The sequence below is a fragment of the Hemitrygon akajei genome, chromosome 1 (genome assembly GCF_048418815.1).
Source record: "Hemitrygon akajei chromosome 1, sHemAka1.3, whole genome shotgun sequence".
Classification (NCBI taxonomy): domain Eukaryota; kingdom Metazoa; phylum Chordata; class Chondrichthyes; order Myliobatiformes; family Dasyatidae; genus Hemitrygon; species Hemitrygon akajei.
This window is the reverse complement of record NC_133124.1, coordinates 134,098,890-134,116,753: the sequence shown is the minus strand read 5'-3', so window position 1 is coordinate 134,116,753 and position 17,864 is coordinate 134,098,890. Positions and strand designations below refer to the sequence as shown.

General features: G+C 46.3%; 1 protein-coding gene across 2 annotated transcripts in view; it reads right to left on the bottom strand.

Annotated features, from left to right (window-relative positions):
* Positions 1 to 317: 317 nt before the first annotated feature.
* LOC140733159 (uncharacterized) overlaps positions 318 to 17,864 on the bottom strand; it is a 35,923-nt gene continuing 18,376 nt past the window's right edge. For both annotated transcript variants that reach the window (XM_073056236.1, XM_073056143.1), the window contains exons 4-8: positions 13,172 to 13,276; positions 7,063 to 7,207; positions 5,438 to 5,586; positions 2,658 to 2,797; positions 318 to 962 (exon numbers count right to left, since the gene is read on the bottom strand). In XM_073056236.1, coding sequence (XP_072912337.1) covers positions 862 to 962; positions 2,658 to 2,797; positions 5,438 to 5,586; positions 7,063 to 7,207; positions 13,172 to 13,276 — 640 coding nt within the window. In that variant the 3' untranslated portion in view covers positions 318 to 861. The remainder of the gene's footprint in view (positions 963 to 2,657; positions 2,798 to 5,437; positions 5,587 to 7,062; positions 7,208 to 13,171; positions 13,277 to 17,864) is intronic.

The following is a 17,864-nucleotide window of genomic DNA, read 5'->3' as shown; positions in this document are numbered from 1 at the left end:
TCTCACCGTGACTGCATGGGTCCCTCCGTGTGCTCCAGTTTCCTCCCACATTCCAAAGGTGTATTGGTTGAAAGGTCATTGTAAATTGCCTCGTGATTAGGCTAGGGTTAAATCGGGGGTTGCTGGGTGGCGGGGCTTGAAGGACCAGAAGGACCTATTCTGTGCTATATCTCGGTAATTAAATAAATTCCACCACTTTCCTCAGGCAGCTCATTCCATACTCTCACCAGCCTCTGAGTGAAGAATTTCACCTTTCACTCTTAACCCACGACCTCTTGTTCCAAAAGCATACAGCATGGTTTAGTGCATTCTCAGAGTTCCAGGGTTCTTTATATTTTTATTAAACCAGTTTTTTTGTCTGAATGAATCTAGAGGTGACAAGGACAGTTATAACATGAAAATGAAGCCAAGCTCTTGAATAAAATGCAGATCTTCAGCTTTGCTCTACCGTTTCTACTTGCAAATATGTACAAAAAAATGCCTTTGGTTCACAGCTGCACAAGCGAACCATGGAGGCTGACTACTCCCCAGCTACCGTAATCCATTATCAACAACCCCCAGAAAAATGTAGGCCCTAGTGCACAAACATTCTCAAACTTTAATTGATCCAATTGCCAACAATAGTCTTCCTCAGTTATTTCACTGGATGAAATGGAATCAAGTTTCAGTTGATAAAGTGAGGAGTCTGCCAGGGTTTGAATGTACATCAGCAGAGCCTGGAAAGACAAGCAGAGTCGAGGTTCTTGAATTTAATCAGCAATGATTCTATTTCCGTTCCTATTGTTCCTTAACCAGTTTGAAGAGAACTGTTGCTCTAAATGGATGCACTTTATCTTCACTTTTCTTGCATCGCTTTTCCAATCAGTTCTCTGTGCTCTGATAGAGAGGGCGTTTGAAATGTCGCCAAGTAACCATGGCAATGCGTGCTACAAAGGCGATGCAGGCTATGGCCAGCAGCACAGCTGGGGGAAGAAGAGAACAGTGTTACTAGTTTGCAATTCGATTATGTGATGAATATAATGTACAATGGGGAGAATACAGCCAAAATAAAACACAGGAATGCTTTCATGTGGTCTCACTTGGTCTCTGGGTTGTGAATAGCTTTGAACAATTTCACAATTATTGTGTTAAATGAGTGAATTTTAGATAGATCCTGAATACTAAATACAATAGAATCCTACTGGAGTAACACACCTGCCTATATTCCCTCTTACCTCTTCTCACCTGCCTATCACCTCCCCCTGGTATCCCTCCTCCTCCCCTATCATCCATGGTCCATTCTCTTCTCCTATCAGATTCCTTCTTCTCCAGCCCTTTAGTTTTTTTCACCTATCACCTCCCAGCTTCTTACTTCATCCCCCACACATCAGGCTTCAGCTATCACCTTCTAACCAGTTCCCCTCCCCCTCACCCCAGCTCCTTATTCTGGCTCCCCCCCCCCCCCCCCCACCGGTCCTTTCCAGTCCTGATGGAAGGTCTTGGCCCAAAACATTCATTGTTTATTCCTTTCCATAGATGCTGGCTGACCTGTGAGATCCCCCAGCATTTTGTGTGTGTTACTCTGGATGTCCAGCATCTGTAGAATCTCTGTACATCCTGTACATCTTTGAAATGTGGGAGGAAACCCACGAGGTCACGGGGAGAATGTATAAACACCTTTTAATGAGAGGAATGTGGATTAGATTGTCTCAGAAATAACTGTTGCTGGGCACTTAGGGAGGAAGATTTTTTACATTTCATCAGGTCGTTACTAAGCAGCCAGCTCCACCCCATCACTTGTGTGGCTCTGACCGATCCCAATGTAGAGTGCTGAGCACAATCCGGGGAGACCAGCACCAGCAACCCCGCCACCATCCCCAAACCTCTCTCTCCCACAGCAACCCATAAACACCACTACTCTTCCCACTATAGGGCCTGACAGCAGGCTGAAACCTACAATCCCAAATGGTCGTGACCCAACCTGTCCATCCGAACCTGTGGGAGCTTGTGCAATGCCCCGATCCTCGTAGAACCAAGGTCACGATGGCCTGAGATCCCGGGAGCCACTGATGCTTAAAGCAGTCAGAACAAGACCCCATAGTGTAAAGCCCATCTTGTGCGCCAAAATGAAGCTATTTATGATTTATCTATTGGGGAGGAGGGGAACAGATGGCAGAATTTCAACTTGCCTAATGCTTACTGTGGAGAACATCTGAAGTAACTCCCAATGCACAACTGTATCTACTAGCCTCATACTTCCCGTATTCTGGCAGCAATTCTTTGAAAAAGGAATTCTTCGAATTCTTTGAGAGTTATAGACAGTGACACTAGGACTTGCAGGTCCTTCTGTATAAATAAGAGATTCTGTAGATGCTGGAAATCCAGAGTAACACACACAAATGCTGGAGGAGCTCAGCAAGTCTGGAGAAAACCTGTGATAAAGGGTCTTGGCCCAAAACTTTAACGATTTATTCCTCTCCACAGATGCTGTCTGAGCTGGTGAGTTCCTCTGGCATTTTGTAGGTCTTTCTGTGTGTTATCCTTATCATAATTCAGCAAATTACTCCACACTAACTTCAACTTATTCTATAAACTATTACTCAATGACAACTACCCTAAACTAATCTAGTAACCAGTTTCCTATAAACAGTGCACTAATGGAAATGAAAGCTACTCACCAATATAAATGTTGTTCCTGGTTGGTGAGGTGGCATTGTAATGATTGTCCAAAGATCCTGATAATGCCACAATGATAACAGGGTAGATTGTAAGTGTGTATCGCACATATTTATCAAACACAAAATTTTCCAACCCAAACCTATGGACAAAAGTTTAAAAAAAACATTTTTAATAATTATTAAATTTAAGTCACTTTTAAGTCAATATCATAACTTGGCAAAAAGAACATTGCTTTAATGCTACACATGGTTTAAAACAAGAAATTCAATAACACTAATTAAAGAAAAGTGTAGCATTGTCCAAGTGCAACGTTCTTCTGATGCTTGGCCAGTTTCAACGAATAGCAGAGTGAACAGCAGTTTACCAGTTTTGACCCCTACTCACTACTTTGCTAAAGGCACTGGCCAGTGAGTCACTGTTCATTCTTCATTAGCAGTTAGAGAAACGGTACGGTAGGTTACCAGATGACAATGCCAGCCCAGGGCTTTTCCAATATTCACACATGTGGTACTGTCATATGTACCAAGATACAGTGCAAAGTTTTTGTTTGTGTGCTATCCGAGCAGGTACAAGTTAGGGTTAAGTTGTGGGCATGCCATGTTGGCATTGGAAACACAGTGATACTTGCAGGCTGCCCCCATCACATCCTCACTGCAAACGATGCATTTCACTGCATGTTTCGATGCACCCATGACAAATAAAGCTCATCTTAAACCATAAATCCAGACAGATAGTTCCATACATCAGATTTTATAGCCTCGTTTAAGGGCTTTATGACAATTTTACCCTCTCTATTTTGAGCTGTTCCAAGTGGAGTTTAAACCAAGTTGATTAAATTTGCAAATATGTTGCAGGTGATTGGAGAAAAGTATAGGGGCATATCAGAGGTAAGTTTTTTTTTACAGAGAGTGGTGGGTGCATGGAATGTCCTGCCAGAGGTGGTGATAGAGGCAAATACATTAGGGGCATTAAGGAGACTCTTAGACAGGCACATGGATGATAGAAAGATGAACGCCTATGTCAGAGGGAAGGGTTAGATAGATCTTAGAGTAGCTTCAAAGTTTGGTACGACATTGTTGGCTGTTTTGTTCTTTGTACTATTTTTAAAGTACAAGAGTCAGCGGACATAAAGAAGGAAATCCATGAAGCACAGAATAAGCCAAATAAAATGTCAGTACCTCAATAATGGCAGATTACACTTAATACAGACATTATATACATGATTCATTGATGTAGCTGAGGATGATGTGAAAAAGACGGAGATATTCGGTTGTTGAAGGTAGTACAGATAAGCTCTAAGATGTTGATCATGGGTTTCACAGTTTTGGATAATGAGGAAAGGCTCGAGAACTGTAATTTAAGGGATGATAAGCAATCTGAGATAGATATAAAAATATATAATAAATAAAATTGAAAAAGTTAATTTGGAACCTTAAACTGTGGTAGTAGTTCAGGAATTAAACTCCTCAAGAGGCAATTTTAGGACCATAGCAGGAGACTCAGTAATCACTGTGCCAAATAGACCACTGAACAGAATGGAGAAAGAAATATCTTCAACTATACAATTACAGTTCAGATAAAGATGAGTAAAAGGAGTTTTTCAATGTAAGTTGTTTTTGATTTTATTAGTTAAGCAGAGATTGTGGATTTTTTTAGTGAAGATATGAGTGAAATTTGTTTTTGACTAAAATGCTTGGTTTATGAAACAAGAGCCTCTCATCAATTTCCAAGCTCTCCATTGACACGAGCTAGTTAAAGTCAGCCCATTGAGTCTTAAACTTCAAACTTAATTAGTGAATCAGTACTGTATTGCTACTGCAAGACAACAGATCTCACAAAATGTGTCAAATGATAATAAAGCTAATTCTGAATCTGAAGAACTCCTGCCAGAATGTGTGGTGGCCCTTGCTGTCTGCCTCCAGCACATCCATGGCTGTGTTGGTTATTAATGCAAACAATCCATTTTACTGTATGTTTTGATGTACCTGTGATAAGTAATTGAATCTGAATTTTTACCCTTAATCAGGAACACAGAAATGAAATGCGGATTAAAAAGCAGGAGGGGTTTAACCAAAACATACGAAATACAGAGGGCCTCTCAAATCCAACCCTACAAGCCCATTGTGAGAGGTGGAAGTGGGTAAGGCTGGCCAACAGGGCTCTGGTGAGGCTGCACAGGCTAATCCTCTGTGCAGTGGATACAATGGGCCACAGAAACATTGATGAACTCCAACCATACCATCGACTTTGGCTGATGGAGACTGGAGGTCATCAATGGCCTGTGTTTCACTGGGAGCTGAGGGCCCAAGAAGAAATACAGAGGAATCTTGACAGAGTGTGGAGGGGATATCTGCTTGTGGGTGAATCTTAAACCAATGAGTTTAAGAATAAGAGGGCCACCTATTTAAGGCAGATGGCAGGAAAAACATTTCCTCAGAGAGCTGTAAATTTCTTGAATTCTGTACTTCAAGGGTTAGTGGACGTAACGGCTGAATAATTTTTAAGGCAGAGATATAAAGACAGTTGATAAGAAAGGGAATGAAAGGTAAGCAGAGGTTACAACTAGATTGACCATGATCTTATCAAGTAGAGAAGTGAGTCTGAGGGTCTCAGAGATCTAATTTGTATGCTCACATGTTGTATTTTGACTGGAATCTGTGAATTCCAACCGATCAAGAAGTGAATTAGTTGTTCTTGGTTTGAAGACATTGTGTCATAGGACACAGTCTATTTACCTAGAATTTCTCTAAGTGAGAGAGCACTTCATATTGGTACGTACCATAAGACGACTTCGACGGCCAGGAGAGAAAGGCAAATTGTACCAGATGTTACCATGGCAATATTTGCACTGTAAGTCAGTACAACTGCAAAGTTAAGTAGTGTTGCTATGGTTGTCCATGTTGCATAAACAGCTATTCCATTCTGTACCTGTAACATGCACAAAGGTAAGGAAACATATCTGCTTAAAGTTCATTTCACATTGTCCTAAACCAAGGTAAATGCATTGCATCCAGAGATCACCAGGACTGAAACTTTTATACAGCTGCAACATGACTTCCCAAATGTTATACTCAGTGTCCAGACTGATGAAGACGAGCATGCTGTACTCCTTCTTTACCACTCTATCCATTAATCTTGTCACTATCAGAAATTATAGACCTGCAGCTCACAACCTCCCTGCGTATCAGTACTCAACAGCTCTACCATCTGTTGTATACACAAATCTTCATTCCATTCTCTATTGGATCATCTAGGAGTTCTAACCATAGGAAAGGTACTTTTCTCAGAAGTTACTGAATCCTTAGAATGATCACTTTTGTTTTTTTTTCCATTATCAGGGACAACCATGTAAATATACACTCAGTGGCCACTGTATTAGGTGCATGTGTACAGCTGCTCATTATTGAAAATGTCTAATTAGCCCATCATGTGGCAGCAACCCAATGCATAAAAGCATGCAGACATGGTCAAGAAGTTCAGTTGTTCTTCAAACCAAACAGCAGAATGGGGAAGTGACTTTGACCCTAGAATGGTTATTGGTGCCTGATGGGGTGGTTTGAGTATCTCAGAAACTGCTGATTTCCTGGTATTTTCACGCACAACGGTCTCTGAAGTTCACAGAGAATGACGTGAAAAACGAAAAAAAATCCACTGAGTGGTAGCTCTGTGAGCAAAAACTACTTGACAGTGAGCGTGGTCCGACGAGAATGACCAGACTGGTTCAAGCTGACAGGAAGGTGACAGTAACTCAAACACCCAAGCGTTACAACAGTCACGTGCAGAAGATCACCTCTAAATGCACAACACGTCAAAGTGGAAGACAATGAACATACACTGGGTGGCCAATACAATTTTATTTGAAATATTGCTTCCTGATATAGAGTAATTATCTCATTGCAGGTGCCTGATTCCATTTGAGAACCGAGCATGATTCTGTGCTTGAGTAGGAAGCTGAACAATAAACTTAAAGTCACAAAGAATGCTTTTCAAATCGAAAAAAAAATAGACTGACTTAACAATTTTGCCCCTTTTGAATCACACCAAAATAATTATAAAAGTGAAGGGCATTGAATTGTTGCATTCTTCTGGAGAGGAATACCTGGGCAGGTGTCCCTCCCCTAATAGCAGGTGCACTTTAGAAATGTTTAACACAGACCTCCGTCCGTTTCCAGGATCCAATTATCACCCTGAATCACAGACAGCCTAAGTGCTGTGCAAGCTCTTGTCAAAGACCCTCCCATCCTTCCCACAATCTCCTTCACCTCCGGCCATCAGGCATAAGAGCCAGAAATGGGTGGTAATAAGAATTCCATAAGAACCCGAAGTGTGCGGTGCAAAAATATTTCCAACCAATCTTATGAAGTTTTAGGCAAGGCAGCATTTAGGTATTAGATATATACATACCAGTATTCGGACAAGCCACAAATCAACCTTTCTGTACTCCTGAAGCCAAGGACCCTGTGTAAATAGGCCACGATAAGAGAAGAAAAGAACCACATAGTTTGTGAAAGCGATTAATGCCAGGAAAATGAGGGCAAGTATAATGTGCCTGAAATAAAAGAAAATTTGCTTCAAACAGCAGAAACAGATAGCACCAAAATGATGACAGAACTCATGGTTGGAAGATGCAAAAATTTACAAAAATTTATAATTACTGATTTTCTTTCCACAACTATTTTAAATATCTCTAATCTCAAGCAGATTTTGCCGATTCAACAAATCCCCTTTCTGAATTTACTTAGTGATTTATTTACTCCTTTATTTATTTATAACAGTACAACATGGAGTAGGATCTTCTGGCTCTTCGGCCATACTGCTCAGCAATCCCCGACTGACCCCCAGGGACGATTTACAGTGACCAATTAACCTACCAACTGGTACATCTTTGGACTGTGAGAGGAAACCGGAGCACCTGGAGGAAACCCACACGCTCACTGGGAGATCGTACAAACTCCTTACAGGCAGCAGTGGGGATTGAACCCAGGTCGCCTGTACTGTAAAACGTTGTGCTAGCCACTATGCTACTGTGCCAGCCCAAGTAAACAGTAATGTAATTGCCACACCAGTATTTGTAGGAGGTACATTGTAGGAAAGAAAGAGGATATGGTTATAAGTGTTGAGAACAAGGGTCTTTTTAAACAAAGGGATTGCTTCATTGGTGACTATAAAATTTGAAAAAACAGTATTGCACCAGAACCTACAATGTCTGTGTCAATGAAGGCGCCAACTTGAACTGCACTGCTTGTTCATGGTCTACATCCTATAATTCCCTACCTGCTCACTTGTCTAACTAAATGCCTCTGAAACTTTGCTGTTGCATCTGCTTTTGGAAGTGTACTCCTCCCACAGTCCAAAGATGTACCATTTGGTAGGTTAATTGGTCACTGTAAATCTTCCCTGGGGGTCAGGCAGGGATTGCTGAGCAGTATGGCCAAAGGGCCAGAAGATCCTACTCCATGTTGTACTGCTATAAATAAAACTTCAGGCAGCCCACAACACTCTGTGTAAAAAAACTTTCCATATAAATCTCCTTTAACTACCCCACCACCCATCAAAGCTTTGTCCTGTAATGTTTAACATCTTCACCTCAGGATAAAGGTTCTGATTATCTGCCTTGTCCATGTCTCCATTAATTTTACATATTGTTATGTCACCCCCTCAGCTTCCAGCCCTCCAGGGGAAGCAATACAAGTATGTCCAACCTCTCCTAAAAGCCAATACTCGCTAATCCAGCAACAACTTGCCGATTTTCTTCTGCAGCCTCCGCATCCTATAGCATCCAGAACTGCGTGCAGTGCTCCAAATGTGGCATGAGCACTGTTTCGTACAGCTGCAACATCACTTTGTTACGTAGATATTCGACACCACAACCGACGGAGGCAAGCGCGCTGTACACCTTCTTTTCCGAAGATAGGTGGAAGGGCAGGCAGTGTTGAAGAAGCAGCGAATCTGCTGAAAGACTTGGTTTAGGAGGATGGTAAAGAAGTGGCAGATGGAATACAGTCTAGTGAAGTGTATGGTCATGTACTTTGGTCAAAGGAATGATTCCAAATGGGATGCAAATTCAGAAATCAAAGGTGTAAAGGGACTTGGGAGTCCTTGTGTAGGATTCCCTGAAGGTTAACTTGCAAATGAGTCACTAGTAAGGAAGGCAGATGGAATGCTAGCATTCTTTTCAAGAGGACTAGAATGTAAGAGCAAGGATGTGATTCTGTGGCTTTTTAAGGCATTGGTCAGTCTACATTTAGAGTATTGTGAGCAGTTTTGGGCCCCTGATTTAAGAAAAGATGTGCTGGCACTGGAGGGGGTCCAGAGGAGGTTGAGGGGAATGTTTCTGGGAAGGAAATGGTTAATATATGAGGAGTGTTTGATATCTCTGGGCCTATACTCATTGGAGTTTAGAAAAATGATGGGTATCTCATTCAAACCTATTGAATATTGAAAGGCCTAGATAGAGTGGATGTGGAGAGGATGTTTTTGATAATAGAGGAGTCTAGGGACCAGAGGGTAAAGCCTCTGAATATGAGGACTTCCTTTCAGAACAGAGATGAGGAGGAATTTCTTTAGCCCGAGGATGCTGATTCTGTGGAATTCATTGCCACAGGTGGCTTTGGAGGCCAAGTCACTGGGTATGTTTAAAGAGGCAGTCGATAGGCTCTGATTATGAGGGTGTCAAAGGTTATGGAGAGAAGGCAGAGAATGGGGTTGAGAGGGATAATAAATCAGCCATGATTTAATGGTGGAGCAGACACAATGAGATGAATGTCCTAATTCTGTTCCTATGTCTTATAGACTGGAACATGTGGCTACTTATGTTGCCGCTTTCAGAGAGTGATGGACTTGCTCCCCAAGAGCTTTCTGCACATCAGTGTTCCAAAGTGTCCTGCCATTTACAGTATATTTTTCTCCCAACATGCAACATCTCACACTTAGTCCAGATTAATTCATCTGCCATTCCTCTTCCATAACTCCAACTGCACTATACCCTGATTAATCTTTAACAACATTCCTCACCATCCACAACTCCGACAATTGTTGATTTACTGGTCGCCCCTCCAATATATATCGCAAACGGCAGAGATCTCTCATCCTCACAGAACACTGGGGCACAGACCTCCACCACTAACTTCTGTTTTCTATAGCCGATCAGATTTTAAATCCTAACTCGTCCTCCTCCTAGATATAAACAACCCCTAGAACCTTAGCATATCCTTCCACAAACCTGTTATAGTCAATGTCCTTCTCCTTGGTGCATAGTGATGCAAAGTACTCTTCCTAGATTCAGACTCAGATTTATTTATCACATGCACACTGAAACATACCGTGAAATGTGTCGTTTGCTTTGACAATCAACGCAACCTAAGGAAGTGCTGAGGGCAGCCCGCAAGTGCCACCTCACATTCTGGCACCAACACATCATGCCCACCGTGCTTGGCAGAACAGCAACAAATAGAAAGTACCAAGCAACAAAGCAACAACAAAACTAGGCAAACACGAAGAAATCTGCAAATGCTGGAAATTCAAGTAACACACACAAAATGCTGGTGGAACGCAGCAGGCCAGGCAGCATCTATAGGGAGAAGCTCTCCCTTCCTATTTTCAAATCTCTTACTATCTTTTCTTTCAGTTAGTCCTGACGAAGGGTCTCGGCCCAAAACATCGACTGTGCTTCTTCCTACAGATGCTGCCTGGCCTGCTGCGTTTCACCAGCATTTTGTGTGTGTTGCAACAACAAAACTAGCCCTGTTCCTCCCACCCACCGATGCACCTACACAGTCCTCGAACCCCAGCACAGACTGCCTCACTCACTTTGTCTTCCTCTGGGCATAAATTCCCTCCTTTGTCCTTGTATGGTTCTGCCTAATTACCCCCTTAGTTTTAATGCATGTATAAAATGGCCTGTGATTCTCTTTAATCCTGTTTTCAAGAACATTTCATGGCCCTGTTTAGCCTACCCGATCCCGTTTGAGTTTTCTCCTGCTTCCTCTATGTTCCTTAGAGACCTTGTTCAACTTCAACTTCCTAAACCATATATTGTGCTTCAAGAAATTTGGAACCTCTCACCATTCAAAGGTCCCAAACCTTGCCATCCTTATCCTTCTTCCTCATAGGAACATGTCGGTCCTGAATTCTGACCAACTGACCTTTAAATGTCTTCCACATGACAACAAGGAAGTCATGTGAAGGCGAGACGAGGGCATCATTTCAGAACGTGGAAGAGGAACTCGGTCCTGGGACAGCAGCTCTTGTAGACTGGGTTAGTAGTCATTTACCAACCTCTCAGTGCTCAGTGGTGCCTTCCCAATTCCACAGTTCATTAAACCCTTCAGCAACCCCATTCCCCGTTCCCTGACTTACTCCTTATCAGCCATACCTCCCCAAATAGCAGCCATTGCCACTTTGCTCCAACACTCGTCCCTCCCTTCACACCCCCACCCAAACGTCCCTGAACGAACCTGTGGTCAACAGTCACCCGAATCCCTTAAAAATAAAAGCCACCAGTGAACGGAGTTCCAGTGGCACCTCCACAGAGAGTCCCAGGCTTAGAGGCCTGTGTGCGTGTGAGAAAGGAGAGGGGCTTGCTTTACTGCTGTTACCATTGTTCTGCTGAACACCGGGGTACGCTGTGTCAGCATCACTGAAGGGCTGCCCCAGCACGTCCTTAAGTGGACTTGGTTGTTTACATAAGTTCACTGTACGTTTCGATGTATGCTTGATAAATGAATAAATCTGAATCTGAATCTAAACTTTCGACTACAGACTAACCCACACACACTTTTGAAAGTTGAATTTAAAAGCAGAGTACAGGGTTAATGGCAGGATTCCTGGTAGTGTGGGGATCAGAGGGATCTTGGGGTTCATGTCCACAGTTCCCTCAAAGCTCCCACGCAAGTTAATACAGCTGTTAATAAGGCCTATGGTGTGTTGGCTTTCATATGGGGATTAAGTTCAAAAGTTGTGAAACTGTATTGCAGTGCTATAAAACCCTGGTTAGACCATACTTAGAACATTGTATTCAGTTTTGGCCCCTCAATAAAGATGTGCATACTTCAGAGAGGGTGCAGAGGAGATTCACCAGGATGCAACCTAGATTAAAGAGCAGGTCTTATGAAACACACACAAATGGTGGAGGAATTCAGCAGGTCAGGCAGCATCTATGCAAAGGAATAAACAGTCAACGCTTCAGGTGAAGACCCTTCATCAGGACTGGAAAGGAAGGGGGAAGAAGCCAGATTAAGAAGCTGGAGAGAGGGGAAGGCGAACAAGCACCAGTTACAACTGATCTTCAGATCCATCTTAAATCTTCTGAAGGTTATCGTTGGGGTCTTCCAGAATCCCTAGGCTGACGTATCCTAGTCAGAGTATGCCACCTGTCATTCAAGGTAACTGTACAAGTTGATGAGGAACTTCGTGATTTCGAAACATTCATAGGATGCATGTTAAACAGATGTTCAGTAAAGGGGTGTGTAAAACATTGCAGATTAGTGTTCAAGGGCAGTGGTGTAGTCAGAAATCATCAGAGATAAAGGTGTGAGTTCAGGATTTCTTCTGAAACCACTCAGACTGCACATGGAGCAGTTAGCATCACTAGAACAGAAACAAAGAGAAGGTAATATGTGCAAAGAGATTAACAGGATGAAGTAAAGGATTGAGTAAAAGGAGAGTTAAAGTTTCCTGCACTCATTGGAGAAGATACCATTTTAGAATATGTATGTCTCATTAATATAACATTGAGCAGAGTCAATATTTCATCCCCTTCAGATATCTAAGGGGAAAAGCTGAGGTAGAAAGGCATTTTCTGATGCGTTATGCTAAAATAAATCTCAAACAAGAGAAGGTCTATGGATGCTGGAAATCTGAGCAACACACAGAAAATGCTGGAGGAACTCAGCAGGCCAGGCAGCATCTATGGAAAAAAGCACAGTCAACATTTCGGGCCAAAACCCTTCAGCAGGACTGCCAGGCTTTGGTCCAAAACGTCAACTGTACTTTTTTTCCATTGATACTGTGTGGCTTGCTTGAGTTCCTCCAGCATTTTATGTGTGTTGCTAAAAAGTAAGTCTGTAGATTTTACATAAAGTTGTCCAAAATTTCTATCTCTATAGATAGTTGTCTCTATTCCAAAGGGGGTAGAGGTGATGAGTTCTCAAACCCTTGAGCTAAACAAGTTACCTGTACAAACAAAATAAAAGGATTCAGTTTCACTGCAGGGAAGACAGTGTTTGCTGTTGGTATGAGTCTTGTTGGACGTTTAACTTGAGAGAAATGGCACTGTGTTCGCTTCTATTGCCTCACCTATTTCTGGAAGTATTCTTTGATTTCGATGATAATCATATGAAAGCTACCACAATGCAAGCCCAAATACAGTTCCCCTGCATCACATTATTCTATTAAGACTGATGTAAATAAAAAGAAGAAAGTTCAAGCACTTTGGTAAAGTGTCCAATATTTTTTCCAAGAACCAGTGTGTCATTCTCCTCAGATTCTGATGAAAGTAAATTGCATTACTTACTCTCTGTCCCACAGAAAGAGCCAGCCTATGTTCAAAAGGTTGTTTATAATCCAAATTACGTAAAATAAACAAGGCAGCACAGAAGGCATCCATTGCAAAGTATTGCTGTGAGAACAACAAAGAAACATATGTTAGTAACAATGGCGATTTAGTAAATTGTACTGAGAAAATAAATTGAGGAGAGAATTATGTGTGGAATTCAACAGTTCATGCTACATAGAGAAATGTCTTATTTTGAAGGGATTAAACTATTATTGGAACTGCACTTCTTAACAGTCTGTGAATTATGTCTGTCTGGCTTAATTACTCTGTTCCATTCAATGGAACAGAAAGGGTCATCAACAATTATTAATGCATCTCTGGTCTCAATAATTGACAAGAAGCCGATCCACTACCTTTCTGAAATAATCAATCTTACGCTATGTAATTCGACAAGTACTATAAAAATTCCATTTTACTTTCAAGATCATCATTGTTGAAAATCCATCTTTCAGTTTTATACTCCCAAAGCACTTACTGGGTTAAATTGCAAACACAAGAGATTCTGCAGATGCTGGAAATCTTGAACAACACACAAAATGGTGTTTCAGCCCTTCTCTTCACATCTACCCATCACTTTCCTCTGATCCCCCTCCTCCTTCCCCTTCTCCTATGGTCCTCAGTCCTCTCCCATCAGATTCCTTTTCTTCAGCCCTTTACCCATTCTACCTTTTACCTCGCAGCTTCTTCCATCATCCCCTACCCATCCACCTTATCCTACCACCTACCAGCCCGTACTCCTTCCCCCAACCCATCCACCCTCTCCTACCACCTACCAGCCCGTACTCCTTTCCCCAACCCTCACCCTCTCCTACCACCTAACAGCCTGTACTCCTTCCCCCAACCCATCCACCCTCTCCTACCACCTAACAGCCTGTACTCCTTCCCCCAACCCTCCCCCTCTCCTACCACCTACCAGCCTGTACTCCTTCCCCCAACCCTCACCCTCTCCTACCACCTACCAGCCCGTACTCCTTCCCCCAACCCTCACCCTCTCCTACCACCTACCAGCCTGTACTCCTTCCCCCAACCCTCACCCTCTCCTACCACCTACCAGCCCGTACTCCTTCCCCCAACACTCACCCTCTCCTACCACCTACCAGCCTGTACTCCTTCCCCCAACCCATCCACCCTCTCCTACCACCTACCAGCCCGTACTCCTTTCCCCAACCCTCACCCTCTCCTACCACCTAACAGCCTGTACTCCTTCCCCCAACCCATCCACCCTCTCCTACCACCTACCAGCCTGTACTCCTTCCCCCAACCCTCACCCTCTCCTACCACCTACCAGCCCGTACTCCTTCCCCCAACCCTCACCCTCTCCTATCACCTACCAGCCTGTACTCCTTCCCCCAACCCTCACCCTCTCCTACCACCTACCAGCCCGTACTCCTTCCCCCAACCCTCACCCTCTCCTACCACCTACCAGCCTGTACTCCTTCCCCCAACCCTCACCCTCTCCTACCACCTACCAGCCTGTACTCCTTCCCCCAACCCTCACCCTCTCCTTCCACCTACCAGCCTGTACTCCTTCCCCCAAACCTCACCCTCTCCTACCACCTACCAGCCCGTACTCCTTCCCCCAACCCTCACCCTCTCCTACCACCTACCAGCCTGTACTCCTTCCCCCAACCCTCACCCTCTCCTACCACCTACCAGCCCGTACTCCTTCCCCCAACCCTCACCCTCTCCAACCACCTACCAGCCCGTTCTCCTTCCCCCAACCCTCACCCTCTCCTACCACCTACCAGCCTGTACTCCTTCCCCCAACCCTCACCCTCTCCTACCACCTACCAGCCCGTACTCCTTCCCCCAACCCTCACCCTCTCCTTCCACCTACCAGCCTGTACTCCTTCCCCCAACCCTCACCCTCTCCAACCACCTACCAGCCCGTACTCCTTCCCCCAACCCTCACCCTCTCCTACCACCTACCAGCCTGTACTCCTTCCCCCAACCCTCACCCTCTCCTACCACCTACCAGCCTGTACTCCTTCCCCCAACCCTCACCCTCTCCTACCACCTACCAGCCCGTACTCCTTCCCCCAACCCTCACCCTCTCCCCCAACCCTCACCCTCTCCTACCACCTACTAGCCTGTACTCCTTCCCCCAACCCTCACCCTCTCCTACCACCTACCAGCCCGTACTCCTTCCCCCAACCCTCACCCTCTCCTACCACCTACCAGCCTGTACTCCTTCCCCCAACCCTCACCCTCTCCTACCACCTACCAGCCCGTACTCCTTCCCCCAACCCTCACCCTCTCCTACCACCTACCAGCCCGTACTCCTTCCCCCAACCCATCCACCCTCTCCTACCACCTACCAGCCCCTACTCCTTCCTCCAACCCTCACCCTCTTCTATCACCTACCAGCCCGTTTTTCCTTCCTCCAACCCTCACCCTCTTCTACCACCTACCAGCCCGTACTCCTTCCTCCAACCCTCACCCTCTCCTACCACCTACCAGCCCGTACTCCTTCCCCCAACCCTCACCCTCTCCTACCACCTACCAGCCCGTACTCCTTCCCCCAACCCTCACCCTCTCCTACCACCTACCAGCCCGTACTCCTTCCCCCAACCCTCACCCTCTCCTACCACCTACCAGCCCGTACTCCTTCCCCCAACCCTCACCCTCTCCTACCACCTACCAGCCTGTACTCCTTCCCCCAACCCTCACCCTCTCCTACCACCTACCAGCCTGTACTCCTTCCCCCAACCCTCACCCTCTCCTACCACCTACCAGCCCGTACTCCTTCCCCCAACCCTCACCCTCTCCTACCACCTACCAGCCCGTACTCCTTCCCCCAACCCTCACCCTCTCCTACCACCTACCAGCCTGTACTCCTTCCCCCAACCCTCACCCTCTCCTACCACCTACCAGCCTGTACTCCTTCCCCCAACCCTCACCCTCTCCTACCACCTACCAGCCCGTACTCCTTCCCCCAACCCTCACCCTCTCCTACCACCTACCAGCCCGTACTCCTTCCCCCAACCCTCACCCTTATATTCTGGCTTCTGCTCTCTTCCTTTCCTGTCCCGATGAAGGGTCTCGGCCCAATACGTTGACTGTTTATTCCATTCCATAGAGGCTGCCTGAGTCGCTGAGTTACTCCAGTTTTTAGTGCATGTTGCTGTATTACATATGCTGTTTTGTAATAAACTGTATAATGCAAACCTCACAGGTGTATTATATTCCAAAATGCAGAATCTGGTTTATGTCTAAAGTACCACACCAGTTCCTAGATTTGAACTGTTTCTGATGCAGTGGACCCAAGTGCAGGACACAGACACGTAAGTAGCATTGACAGAAGTGTGTTTATTAATAATTGCAAGGAAGGCCAGGTAGCGAGGATTAGATGCTTACGTGGATGTGGACGTGGACACGGAGCCGGGACTCGGACTTGGACACGGAGCCGGGACTGGGAATGGGACACGGAGCCGGGACTCGGGCTTGGACACGGAGCCGGGACTCGGACTTGGACACGGAGCCGGGACTTGGAATGGGACACGGAGCCGGGACTCGGACTTGGACACGGAGCCGGGACTCGGACGTGGACACGGAGCAGGGACTCGGACTTGGACACGGAGCCGGGACTTGGAATGGGACACGGAGCCGGGACTCGGACTTGGACACGGAGCCGGGACTCGGACGTGGACACGGAGCCGGGACTCGGGCTTGGACACGGAGCCGGGACTCGGACTTGGACACGGAGCCGGGACTTGGAATGGGACACGGAGCCGGGACTCGGACTTGGACACGGAGCCGGGACTCGGACGTGGACACGGAGCAGGGACTCGGACTTGGACACGGAGCCGGGACTCGGACTTGGACACGGAGCAGGGACTCGGACTTGGACACGGAGCCGGGACTCGGACTTGGACACGGAGCCGGGACTGGGACGTGGACACGGAGCCGGGACTGGGACGTGGACACGGAGCCGAGACTCGGACTTGGACACGGAGCCGGGACTCGGACGTGGACACGGAGCCGGGACTCGGGCTTGGACACAGAGCCGGGACTCGGACGTGGACACGGAGCAGGGACTCGGACTTGGACACGGAGCCGGGACTCGGACTTGGACACGGAGCAGGGACTCGGACTTGGACACGGAGCCGGGACTTGGAATGGGACACGGAGCCGGGACTCGGGCTTGGACACGGAGCCGGGACTCGGACTTGGACACGGAGCCGGGACTGGGACGTGGACACGGAGCCGGGACTCGGACTTGGACACGGAGCCGGGACTGGGACTTGGACACGGAGCCGGGACTCGGACTTGGACACGGAGCCGGGACTCGGACTTGGACACGGAGCCGGGACTGGGACGTGGACACGGAGCCGGGACTCGGACTTGGACACGGAGCCGGGACTGGGACGTGGACACGGAGCCGGGACTCGGACTTGGACACGGAGCCGGGACTCGGACTTGGACACGGAGCCGGGACTCGGACTTGGACACGGAGCCGGGACTGGGACGTGGACACGGAGCCGGGACTCGGACTTGGACACGGAGCCGGGACTCGGACTTGGACACGGAGCCGGGACTCGGACTTGGACACGGAGCAGGGACTCGGACTTGGACACGGAGCCGGGACTTGGAATGGGACACGGAGCCGGGACTCGGGCTTGGACACGGAGCCGGGACTCGGACTTGGACA